This window comes from Seriola aureovittata, chromosome 14 (assembly GCF_021018895.1).
Source record: "Seriola aureovittata isolate HTS-2021-v1 ecotype China chromosome 14, ASM2101889v1, whole genome shotgun sequence".
Classification (NCBI taxonomy): Eukaryota; Metazoa; Chordata; class Actinopteri; order Carangiformes; family Carangidae; genus Seriola; species Seriola aureovittata.
In genome coordinates, this window is record NC_079377.1 from 25,832,501 (window position 1) to 25,845,000 (window position 12,500).

At 45.7% G+C, this 12,500-nt stretch overlaps 1 protein-coding gene across 2 annotated transcripts in view; it reads left to right on the forward strand.

The window, feature by feature from the left end:
• Window positions 1–12,500, forward strand: part of arfgef3 (ARFGEF family member 3) — a 46,764-nt gene that overhangs the window by 26,609 nt on the left and 7,655 nt on the right. Inside the window, exons 24-40 of one of the 2 annotated variants that reach the window (XM_056394952.1) lie at window positions 258–403; window positions 492–671; window positions 790–931; window positions 1,312–1,434; window positions 1,822–1,925; window positions 2,770–2,914; window positions 2,993–3,121; window positions 3,664–3,840; window positions 4,633–4,747; window positions 5,145–5,247; window positions 7,342–7,473; window positions 8,233–8,363; window positions 9,788–10,006; window positions 10,399–10,570; window positions 11,005–11,106; window positions 11,368–11,756; window positions 11,956–12,430. In XM_056394952.1, the coding sequence (XP_056250927.1) occupies window positions 258–403; window positions 492–671; window positions 790–931; window positions 1,312–1,434; window positions 1,822–1,925; window positions 2,770–2,914; window positions 2,993–3,121; window positions 3,664–3,840; window positions 4,633–4,747; window positions 5,145–5,247; window positions 7,342–7,473; window positions 8,233–8,363; window positions 9,788–10,006; window positions 10,399–10,570; window positions 11,005–11,106; window positions 11,368–11,756; window positions 11,956–12,430 (2,984 nt within the window). The remainder of the gene's footprint in view (window positions 1–257; window positions 404–491; window positions 672–789; window positions 932–1,311; window positions 1,435–1,821; window positions 1,926–2,769; window positions 2,915–2,992; window positions 3,122–3,663; window positions 3,841–4,632; window positions 4,748–5,144; window positions 5,248–7,341; window positions 7,474–8,232; window positions 8,364–9,787; window positions 10,007–10,398; window positions 10,571–11,004; window positions 11,107–11,367; window positions 11,757–11,955; window positions 12,431–12,500) is intronic. The other variant, XM_056394954.1, reaches the window with a different exon arrangement.

The following is a 12,500-nucleotide window of genomic DNA, read 5'->3' on the forward strand; positions in this document are numbered from 1 at the left end:
GCCTGAGAGAGGAGATGTAAAACTACATAAATCTAAGATTAAACTTGATTAAATCATTTTCAAGCTTCAGTTTGTGTTTAGAATCATTAAGTGAAGAAACTCTGCTTTTACTTTAGTTCACTTCCTCCATCCTTCTCTCTTTTGAGGCCATTAGGATGTAAATAACAAACACAGCGATTTCATTACATCAGATTTGAATAATTAATATTAGATTAAATATTGATTAATGGAGTGTGTTTGTCCGTCTGTGTCTGCAGGAGAGGCCAAGTCGACGCTGGAGCGGCGCAGTGCTCTCCATCTCTTCCGTCTGGGCGAGGCCATGCTGCGGATCGTGAGGAACAAGAGCCGGCCTCTGCTCCACATGATGAGGGCCTGGAGCGTGGTGGCGCCACACCTGGTGGAGGTAGGGAACTGCAGCAAACCACCTGCATGTGACAACTGTTGAAACAATCCTTTTTAATTGATTCTTCTTCTTCTTCTTTTTCTTCCAGGCGGCGTGTCACAAAGAGCGCCACGTATCCCAGAAGGCCGTTTCCTTCATCCACGATGTTCTGACGGAGGTGCTGACGAGCTGGGCGGAGCTTCCACACTTCCACTTTAACGAGGCGCTGTTCAGGCCGTTTGAGCACATCATGCAGCTGGAGCTGTGTGACGAGGACGTGCAGGACCAGGTGAAGTCTCTCTGAGTCCCGTTTTAACACGGATCGATCAGTAAGTCAGCAGCTGCTTCATTAACCTTACTGGTTCTGAGGCTGTCGTGTCGCCCCCCCCCGCCCCTCCCCCCCACAGGTGATCACATCAATCGGCGAGCTGGTGGAGATGTGTTCTCCTCAGATCCTGTCGGGGTGGCGTCCTCTGTTCAGCGCTCTGAGGACCGTCCACAGCAGCAAGACCGACATTAAAGAATACCTGCTGGGAGAGTACTCCATGGGTACGACGAACCTGCACACACTTCTTATCAAACACTAGAACCACCTCCTCCTGGTCGTATCCCTCCGCCACTCAAACTAGTTCCAAGTCACTTCCTGTTTATTCAGTCAGAGACAACATGAAGCTGAAATGTAATAACTGCTGTGAGCTCTTTAGAAACAGCTTAAAAAGGCCTTATGGAGATATTGAGTTCAAAACCACAACCTGAAAACAAAATGGCCGCCATCGGCGTGGAGGAATAAAAACACCTGAAGTTCATCGTGACTTTTCTGTCCTTTGTTTTTCTTCATGTGTCCTTCATCCCTCTGTTATTGCTTCCTCCTCCTCCTCTTCCTCTTCCTCCTCCTCCTCCTCCTCCTCCTCCTCCTCCTCCTCCTCCAGGGAAGTCCCAGGCGCCGGTGTTTGACGTCTTTGAGGCTTTCATCAACACTGACAACATCCAGGTTTTCGCCAACGCCGCCACCGACTACATCATGTGCCTCATGAAGTTCGTCAAAGGCTTAGGTTTGTCTCGTTTACTCCGACAAGCCTGCGGGGAGTTTATTCCTCCTGGAATCGGGCGGGAAACTGTGTGTTTGATGTCAGAGACTCAGGACACGTACAGTTTGTGTTTACGTCTCTTTCTGAGACGTGACGAGAGGATTCATGTGTAACCATGGAAACAACGTGGCAGAATATTGAAAACAAATTCAGTGTGAATGATTCTCAGCAGGTTCCTGCAGACTTCCTGTTTTACTTGGGTTGTTTGTTGCTTTACACATTAACAGAAAAATATATATTTACATGTTTTTGTACCTGAATATTCAATATTATATATTAAATATTATATATTGTATATGAAATATTTTTTATTTATCAAATATTATATATATTAAATATTATTCTGTGTAGGAGAGGTGGACTATAAGGAGATCGGAGACTGTGTCCATGTGTCAGGTTACAGCTCCACCGACCTCTGTCTGCCCGCCCTCGACTACCTCCGCAAGTGTTCACAGGTAGGACTGATGAACTGATGAACTGATGAACTGATGAAGTGGTTTGATGAACTGATGAACTGATGCAGTGATGAACTGATGAAGTGGTTTGATGAACTGATGAAGTGATAAAGTGATGAAATGGTTTGATGAAGTGATGAAGTTTTTGATGAAGTGATGAATTGATGAAATGGTTTGATGAAGTGATGAAATGGTTTGATGAAGTGATGAAATGGTTTGATGAAGTGATGAAATGGTTTGATGAAGTGGTTTGATAAAGTGATGAAATGGTTTGATGAGGTGATGAAGTGATGAGGTGATGAAGTGATGAAGTGGTTTGATGAACTGATGAAGTGATGAAATGGTTTGATGAAGTGATGAAGTGGTTTGATGAAGTGGTGAAATGGTTTGATGAAGTGATGAAGTGGTTTGATGAACTGATGAAGTGGTTTGATGAACTGATGAAGTGGTTTGATGAACTGATGAAGTGGTTTGATGAAGTGATGAAATGGTTTGATGAAGTGATGAAATGGTTTGATGAACTGATGAAGTGATGAAGTGTTTGATGAACTGATGAAGTGATGAAGTGGTTTGATGAAGTGATGAAGTGTTTGATGAACTGATGAAGTGATGAAGTGGTTTGATGAACTGATGAACTGATGAAGTGTTTGATGAGGTGATGAAGTGATGAAGTTTTTGATGAACTGATGAAGTGATGAGGTGATGAAGTGATGAAGTGATGAAGTGGTTTGATTCATTCGCACTGACAGGAACTCGTCAGAGAACTGTCCAGCTGCGGCTCTGTGGTTCATCACTTGTTCTTCTTCATGTGATTTAATGAAATCATGTCGCATGTGATCGACAGCTGCTGGCGAAGATCTACAAGATGCCGTCCAAGCCCGTGTTCCTGGGGGCGCGGCTCGCCAGCCTGCCAATGAGAGCGCAGGAACGCTCCGTCGGCAGCGAGGACGGGATGGACTGCGTCCTCCAGGAGTTTGACGATGACACAGGTGAAGACGTCACCGTCCCTCTGCTCGTCTCTTCCTCTGCGCTCCGTCTTTAACACACCTGGTGTTTCCGTCCCGCAGGTCTGATCCAGGTCTGGATTCTGTTACTGGAGCAGCTCACAGCTGCCGTGTCCAATTGTCCTCGACAGCACCAGCCCCCAACCCTCGACCTGCTCTTCACCCTGCTCCGAGAGGTCACCACTGTCCCAGGTCACACACACACTCACACTCAGAGACATATACACACACACACACACACACACTCACACTCACACTCACAGAGACATATACACACACACACACACACTCACACTCACACACACACTCACAGAGACATACACACACACACACTCACAGAGACATACACACACACACACACACAGAGACATACACACACACACACTCACAGAGACATACACACACACACACTCACAGAGACACACACACACACTCACAGAGACATACACACACACACACACACAGACAGACATACACACACACGCACACACAGAGACACACACACACACACACACACAGAGACATACACACACACACACACACACAGAGACACACAAACATACACTACACACACACACACACACACACACACACACACACACAGAGACACACACACGTAGCCTTAAGGAGCTAGCACAGTTAGCACGCTAACAGTTTTTTTCTGTCACATGACCGAACATGTGTTTGTCTCCAGTGGATGTTTATTCTCCGTTAACTCCGCCTCCTCCCTCCAGGTCCGGGGTTCGCCATCTTCTCCGTCATCCAGCTGCTGCTTCCTGTGATGTCGCTCTGGCTGCAGCGTAGCCATGGCGACCACTCCTACTGGGACGTGGCGGCGGCAAACTTCAAACACGCCATCGGCTTGTCGTGTGAGCTGGTGGTGGAGCACGTCAACAGTTTCATACACTCGGGTGAGACGCAGCTGTGTGTGTGTGTGTGTGTGTGTGTGTGTGTGTGTGTGTGTGTGTGTGTGTGTACAGATCAGAGAAGTTCAGTGGTGAAGCTTCATGATTTCCTTCCTGTAGTTTCTTCTTCTGTGCTCTCTTTGACGGAGGATGGCGTGACGCCGTGTTTCGATGGTTCATCTTGTTGGAAAGTTCAACATGTTCCTTTGATCAGTGATGAACAGCGAGCTAACTGCGGCTAACTGTTGGGCTAACTGAATGTAGAGGAAGTGATGTTTGCAGAGCGAAGCCGCCGTTTTAATACGTCACAAGTTTCCAAAGGATTCAATGTTCTGAAAGTTTCCTCTCTGTTAACGACACATTAGCATCATTAAATGAGCCACAGACAAACAATGAAAGGAATCGAATCAGATGAATTTATAGAGCATATTTAAAAACAGCTGCACTGAAACAGACACAACACCGAGGGAGAGCTCATCTTCTCTCCAACGCTCACGATGGAGGAAGAGGAGAGAGGATGAAGAGAGGAAAGAAAGAGGGACGTAAACATGAGATGAAATTTGACGTGAGGATCATGAATCTGTGTGAAACTGTCACAGACTGATGTTGTTTGTCTGGTGTGAAGTGGAGCGTGAGCGACGCCTCGTTGTTCCACTGTCCTCTTTAGTCAAATTAAACTGTGGCCTCTCCACCGCTGTCCCGTGTGTGTGTGTGTGTGTGTGTGTGTGTGTGTGTGTGTGTGTGTGTGTGTGTGTGTGTGTGTGTGTGTGTTGTGTGTGTGTGTGTGTGTGTGCGTAGACATTGGATACGAGTGTCTGATAAACCTGATGTTGAAGGACCTGTTCAAGCTGCTGGTGGCCTGTGTGTCTGAACCTGCAGAGACCATCTCCAGAGTCGGCTGCTCCTGCATCAGGTGACCACACATCTGTATTCACCCACACATCTGTATTCACTCACACATCTGTATTCACTCACACATCTGTCACCACAGTCTTAACAGTGAGTCCGTGGGTTCAGTTAGAGCCGAGTATGTAATCGTTTTATATGGTTTAAATTGCATGAACCAAAACTTTAATGACAGCCCAAATTATTAACATAAGGTGACCAGATTTCTGAAGTGAAAATTTCCAATTTGGCGATCAATATATCATTGAAATGATTGATCAATCGGAAGAGCGGCTCAGAGCCTCCCCTCCTCTGATTGGCTGACCGACCTGTTGTTAATAGAAGATGAAAATATGGAGATTTATAATATAGTTTTTATCAGATGTTTCTCTGGCTGGTCCGATGGTTGTTCTCTGTCTCCTCAGATATGTGCTGGTGACAGTTGGTCCGGTGTTCACAGAGGAGATGTGGAGGTTGGCCTGCTGCGCTCTGCAGGACGCTTTCTCTGCCACACTAGAGCCTGTCAAGGTAGACACACACACGCACACACACACACACACACACACGCACACACACACACACACACACACACACACACACACACACACACACACACACACACACTGAGCTGTGAGGGTAAACCTTAACAGGTGACACAACAGTAAAGTGAAAATAAAAATCAGTGTTTTCCTGGTGTGAGCAGAAATCATTCATAGTTTAATTTATTTGACAAAACACAAAATAAACAAAGTTAAAGATGAATTTGACCGACAGCATCTTTATATATAAATATTGTGATGATATCATGATCATCTTCATCGAGCTGCTCTGATCAATAAAGCAGGGAAGGTAAAAGCAGAAATCTGATCGGCTCCTGATGCAGGAAGATCTTCAAAAGTCGAGCTGCTGTGTTTGACACAGTTTCCCAGCATGCTTAGCTTCATTAGAAACAAAGAGGCTCGTGTTAATTTGTTGATGGTGGCACCTGCTGTGTGGATGTGGTGTTTCAGGACCGTGGGAGATCACAGATTCATCAGTGGGAATCCAACCCCTGCTGTTCCGTTTCAGCTACAAGTCCTCCTTGTGTGTGTGTGTGTGTGTGTGTGTGTGTGTGTGTGTGTGTGTGTGTGTGTGTGTGTGTGTGTGTGTGTGTTCAGTCGGTAGAGGTGACATCGCCAGGCATTTTGTTAGTGGATGTTGTGTGTTCCTTCAGTTCTGTGTCAGTTGCCTGACAGACTGCAGCTAAGCAGCTTTACAGCTTAGAGCCACGTGTGTGTGTGTGTGTGTGTGTGTGTGTGTGTGTGTGTGTGTGTGTGTGTGTGTGTGTGTGTGTGTGTGTGTGTGTGTGTGTGTGTGTGTGTGTGAGAGATGATGATGATGATTATGATGATGATGATCCTATCACTATTGACAGATTTTCTTTGCTTGTTTCAGAAAACATGACTTAAGTCTTTAAACTGGCCACATGAGTTGTGGTTATTTTCTGCGCTACGTTAGCAACATGCTAATTTTAAAGCAGATCAGTCGTGTGGTTCTTGTTTTATTCTTGTTCTGTGTGAAGCGTGTGGATGAAGAGCTGATGTAAAAACCCTGACGTCTCTCTCTCTTGTCTTTATCTCTTCGGGGCATCAGGGAGTTTTTACAGCTTAAAACAGGCGTCTCAGTTTAATATGTAAAATCTCAACATATAGCTTAACGTGCTCTCGGCCACAGTCACACACGTGTTGTCATTATGTAACTGCTGGGCCGCAGTATTACTGTTGTATGTGGCACATCGTATTTATTTAGGTTTTATGGTGGTTTATATAAGAGCTCCTGTTGTAGCATGGGCTCAGTGTCTGAATACAGGCTGTGTGCATTTCTCTGTGGACTGAGGCTTTGATACTTTCACAGTATTAATATAGAAGCTAGAGCTGATCTATAATCTATAATCACACTACACATGGACACACACCTTTACACTGGAGGAGCTTTAAACATCTTTTTATCTCTTGGAGGTTCCTCAATTAAAAACTTAATAATATTAAATCCACATGTCAGTGGGACTCATTTCTTATTGCAGTGGTTTTAAGAACAGTGGGGCCTGAGTCCTGGTCCAGATTCACATCCACATCTGGTGTGAAATGTGTGTTTTGCTCCTCAACAGCTGGATGATGCTCGAAATGTCAGTCTGTTTAACTTGCTGCTCTGCCCTTTGTCAGCAACATGTCACAGTCGTTCTTTACAGAACATGTAGATTTATGTATAGAAATATGTAAATATACTATAGGTGCCTTTGAATGTGCTTGAAATGAATGGGAGTAAATGTTGTCAGGACAGTGAAGCTCCCAGTATGTAGACGTGAGCTGAACGTGTAGCTTATGCTTTCAGAAACATTAACACATGACGTTTGACTGGGTTTATAGAAAAGCTGATTTTATTGATAAGCAATGCATTTAATATATAGATTATATTAAAGTATAAAACAGGATGAAAACCGTGGATTCACCAGGACGCCGTGTTAGACACGAGAATAACTGAAACCACTCAACGGAGAAAAAATAAAAGATCTGGTTCCTGTTTTTTTAATTTGGTGTGTGTGTGCGTGTGTGTGTGTGTGTGTGTGTGTGTGTGTGTGTGTAGAACCTGCTGGCCTGTTTTCACAGTGGTTCAGACAGTTTCTCCGGAGACGCCTGCGAGGTGAAGGTGGCGGCTCCGTCTCATTCGCCGTCGGCCGAGGCCGAGTACTGGAGGATCAAAGCCATGGCTCAGCAGGTCAGTGACACGTGACACTGTTCCATGATACGTCACCTTTATACGAGACTCAGGTGAAGCTCAGGTGAGATCCAAATTCAATATCTCCATGCAGTCCTGCCCAAATAATTATATATCATAACATACGACATATATTTAATTATGTTATTCATAATGTATAATGATGTATTATATTACAGTGGGGCAGACTGTTCAAAAGTGCAAAGAAAATTTTGATATTATGAAGAAATTGCACATGGCAGAAATATCACAAGGCCTGATCCTAATACTGAGTTCAAATGAGTTTTCTAACATTTAAAATCTTGTGTTTAACATGAAGCCAGGGAATAATCTTATAAAATAAATCTTATAGATTATAAAGAAATGTTTATGGGTGAGAGACAGTTTGACTCTCAGGGTGAAAATTAGCTTGAAAGTTGATGAATTTCTCTGTGAATAATTAGTCAAACAAACAAACCTGTGGCAGTGTCTGTTTCCACTGGTCCTATGTGCATATATGTGTATGTTTTCCATGATTTATTCACAGACAGATGTAATTCTAAACAGATTTAAAGGATATGAACGTTTTTATTCACCTTGTGTGTTTATGTTGCTTCTGTCCGAGGAGGATTTTAAACTGAGAAGATCCAAATATAAACGATGTTTAACTCAGACTTTAAAGAGCTAAGCTGACCTGTGCTCTGTTGCTGCTGGTTGCTAGGTTACAGTCCTACAGCTGTACAGCTGCATTAACACGCTCTCTCTCTCTCTGTGTCCCAGGTCTTCATGTTGGACACCCAGTGCTCTCCGAAGACGCCCAACAACAAGGACGGCTTCGAGCACGCTCAGTCCTGCGTTCTCATCATCGAGCTGCCGTCTGACCAGCAGTCCAACGGACACACACAGAAGAGGTGGACTACACACACACACACAACACACACACACACACACACACACACAGAAGCATGGCTTGCTCTATGCGTGATGATAATTAATGACATGTTTTCATTTTCTAACCTCAAACCCAAACTGAGACGAGCGGCTCAGACGCCGCCAAGGACGAGATCTGGATCCAGATTCTGACACAACAGTTTTAACATGAAGATCTAAACTCTAAACGAAAAAGTCTGTCCCATCTCACAGTGTCCAGGATTCAAAACACTCCTGGATCCACGACTTCAACCGGATCCGCACCAGAATTTAATGGGTTCTTCTCTAGCCCCTCCCCCATCCATCCACCAAATCTGCAGCAAATTGGTTCAGTGTTTTTTGTGTCATCCTGCAGAAAAACAAACAAACAAACGAACTTGGCGGCGGTAACTACACCCCCACCCCCCCGACATGTGCATTTACTGACGTACACTGACTGTATGTTGATGAAACAAACAACATTGTTTAACGAGTTTATTTGACCGTCTGACGTATTTGGTAGAAACACCAGTTCATCAAAGTTTATCACAAGAGAAAACCAAATCATTTACTGTAAACTTTGACCTTTATGACAGAGAGACGCTGCGTTTCTGAACTGGCTTCATGATTAAACCTTCAGACCTTGAAGAAGAGTTTGTGTTGACGTGTTTAAGCAGCTGAACTAACTCACTCCTTCTCTGTCTCTCTGCGGCGGCGCTCACAGGAAACTTGGGTAAGACTGTTTATTTACAGCGACACGGCTCTGCACGGTTCACACCAGCAAACACTCCCTCACCTCCATGTTCATCAAACCTTTAACACCATGATGCATCGTGTGTGTGTGTGTGTGTGTGTGTGTGTGTGTGTGTGTGTGTGTGTGTGCGTGTGTGTGTGTGTGTGTGTGTGTGTGTGTTTTCACGGTTTATTTGATGTATGTATCTGTGAGAAGGTGAAAGGAGAAGTTTAATGGACATTAATGTCATATAAATATAATTGTAGGAAGAATGTAATGAAAATAATCAAATAACAAAAAAACATAATAATATAATTTTGATGAAATTAAAAAAAGAGAAAAAAGGAATAATAATAAATCTCACGACAAAAAAGAAGCTAATATAATATTGTAAAGTGAATGTAAATAGAATAATATAATAGTGTGGTGGTGTTATGACAGAATTGTATGTTATTTATATTATAATAATATAATAAACATTATTATATTGAGTAACAATTATGATTTAAAACAGATTCTGTGGTGATGGTTGTAGTTTATACTATATAAATAAATAATGACCTTTATAATGTAAATGATTTTCTTCATAAGCCTCAGAACAGCAGCATTAAACTGCTTTATCAGAGTGTTGGTGCTGATCCATTAGAAACTGGATCAAAGTGATTTGACCGTCCTGGTTTCTGGATTCTGTAGGATCCCGTTCCGGACCATCGTGGTGAGCCTGCTGTCCCACCAGGTCCTGCTCCAGAACCTCTACGACATCCTCCTGGAGGAGTTCGTCAAACAGCCCGAGGGTCACGAAAGGGTCACGCCCGTGACCTCCGACCCCAGCAGACCCGCCGCGGGCTTCCTGCGCTACATCTCCATGACTAATTTAGCCATAATCCTGGACCTGCTGCTGGACTCCTACAGGTGACTGCAACAGAGAAATTAAACCAACAAGGAAGAGTAACCAAGCTAAGAGATGGTTGAAGGAGCTATTTGTAAGCTTTGCTAATGCTACATAGCTAACGTTAGCATTAGCAGCTGTTCACTGACCAGTCTAGAAGAAACATTGTCAGTTCAGCATCAAATTTCATTCCTTCACTAAACATCTGTCTCCAGAGGTGGAAACAATCCCGTTCCTTTTGTTTTCCGTTTACACCTATCACTTCTCTTCTTCTTCTGAAGTTAGCTTGCTAACCAGCTAGCCCTGAAGTCGTAGCGCTGCCCAGAGGACGTGTGATCACCTCTAAACACAACTTCCAAACAGATGGTGTTGATCAGATTCAGGTAGTAGAACCTGGTGCTCTGTGTTTCTGCAGGACGGCTCGTGACTTCGACACCCGGCCGGGTCTGAAGTACCTGCTGATGAAGGTGTCGGGCGTCTGCGGAGCGGCTAATCTTTACCGGCAGTCGGCCATGAGCTTCAACCTGTACTTCCAGGCGCTGCTGTGTGCCACGCTCAGCCAGTCCGACAGCATGACGGCGCAGCAGGTAGAAACCAGTCACCCAAACTTCTTTTTACAGTTTTTAATCACATTTTCCTTTAATTTTATTTTGTATTTTTATAAAGTTCTGCTTTCAGTTTAAAGCTACACTAATATATTTTCATATTCACATTAAAGAGAAGGTCACTTATGACGACAAACCCACAGAAACTCATCTTTTATAAACAGACTTTATAAGACTGAAGAAAGAAGTTCAGAGCAGGTGTTTTTATATGTTTCTATCTAATAACCTGCACACCTTAGCTCCTGAAGCTCCTCCTACTACTACTACCTACTACACACAAGACGATCAGATGTTAACATCTTAGCAACCACCTAGAATCGCCGCGGTAACCATGTAGCAACGCATTAGCTACCAACTAACAAGTCATTAGAAGTTGAAATTCTTTTTCTCACATCGGACCCGTTCACTGTGTCCAGGTGAAGAGGATCCTGTACGAGGAAGAGGAGGGGAGCTCGGACTCCTCCCACCCCGGGTCCGCCTCCTCAGAGGACGAGGACATCTTTGAGGAAACGGCACAGGTGAGGCGCCGGCACACGGCCTCTTCCTGTTTTACTTTTTATTTGAAATAAAAAGCAGCAGAACCTCTGGTGTAGCTTAACAGTGAAAGTCACGAAAGCTAAAGGCGTAAAGAAAACAGTGCAGGTGCATGAAAAGGTCACAGTGATTGACAGGTAACTTGACCTTTGACCAGGTGAATGTTTGTCTGTGACTGTCGTCGGCGTGGAGGAATAAAAACAAAAATAAGAGATCGTCCCCGTCTGTCTTCGTCTCCTCGGCAGGTCAGCCCTCCTCGCGGCCGGGACAAACGTCACCAGTGGCGAGCTCCGATCCCGTCGCTCAGCGTGCAGCCGCTGGGCAGCGCCGACTGGGCGTGGCTGGTCAAACGCCTCTACAAGCTGTGCATGGACCTGTGCAACAGCTACATCCAGATGCACCGCGACCTGGAGAGCTCGCTGGAGGAGACGGCGCTGCTGAGGGGAGGAGCTTCAGGAGGAGGAGATCACGTCTTCTTCCTGCCTCTCTTCCAGTCTGAGACGTCCACTCCGTCGTCGGCAGGCGGGCTCTCGGCGAGGGGGACGCCCTCGGAGGAGAGCGGGTACCGGGGTCAGGCGGCGGACCAAAGCGCAGCGTCACCGGGAGACACGCCCACACCCAGTCCAGGATTCAGGTCAGACTGTCGCCCTCTGATTCATCAGGTTCTGTTCTTCTTCATGAGCTCAATAAACATACATGTGAAAACGACGAAGAGGTCAGAGGTCATTTACACGGTTCGAAGAACTACATAAAGAACTACAGAAGTGAATTCACCTGTTGCCTCTCGCTCAGTGTGAGTCAAACCAAGTCAGCTGTTTCCTGTCTCTCCACAGCAGCACGGGCAGCCTGCCTCATCACTTCCGGACCGGCGGCGAGCGGAGAGACTCCAGCATCACGGCGAGCTCACTGGGCGGAGCTCCTGGCAGCATCGGAGCGGGGAAGAGGAAGGAATGGTGGGAGAGCGCCGGGAACAAACTGTACACCATCGCCACGGACAAAACCATCAGCAAACTGATGATGGAGTACAAACGCAGGAAACAGCAGCAGCAGCAGCCGCAGCAGAGCCACGTCAACCTGTTCATGAAGGAGCAGGGCCGGGCGGCGGCGGGAGGCGGGGGCGCCGGGGAGAGGAGGGGTACTGCGGAGCCCCCGCAGAGACCGCAGCAGCTGGTGGACCAGCAGGGGCCCCCACTGAGGCACTCGGTCAGCGCAGGGCCCGAGGTCCTGAGGCAGGAGAAGAGGCCCCGCTCAGGATCCACCATCAGCTCCCACAGCATCTCACTGAGGGACTCTGAGGCCCAGATACAGGTGTGTGTGCAGGTGACCACAGGAACAGAGAAGACGCTGTGAAGCGTGTGGATGAAGAGCTGATGTAAAA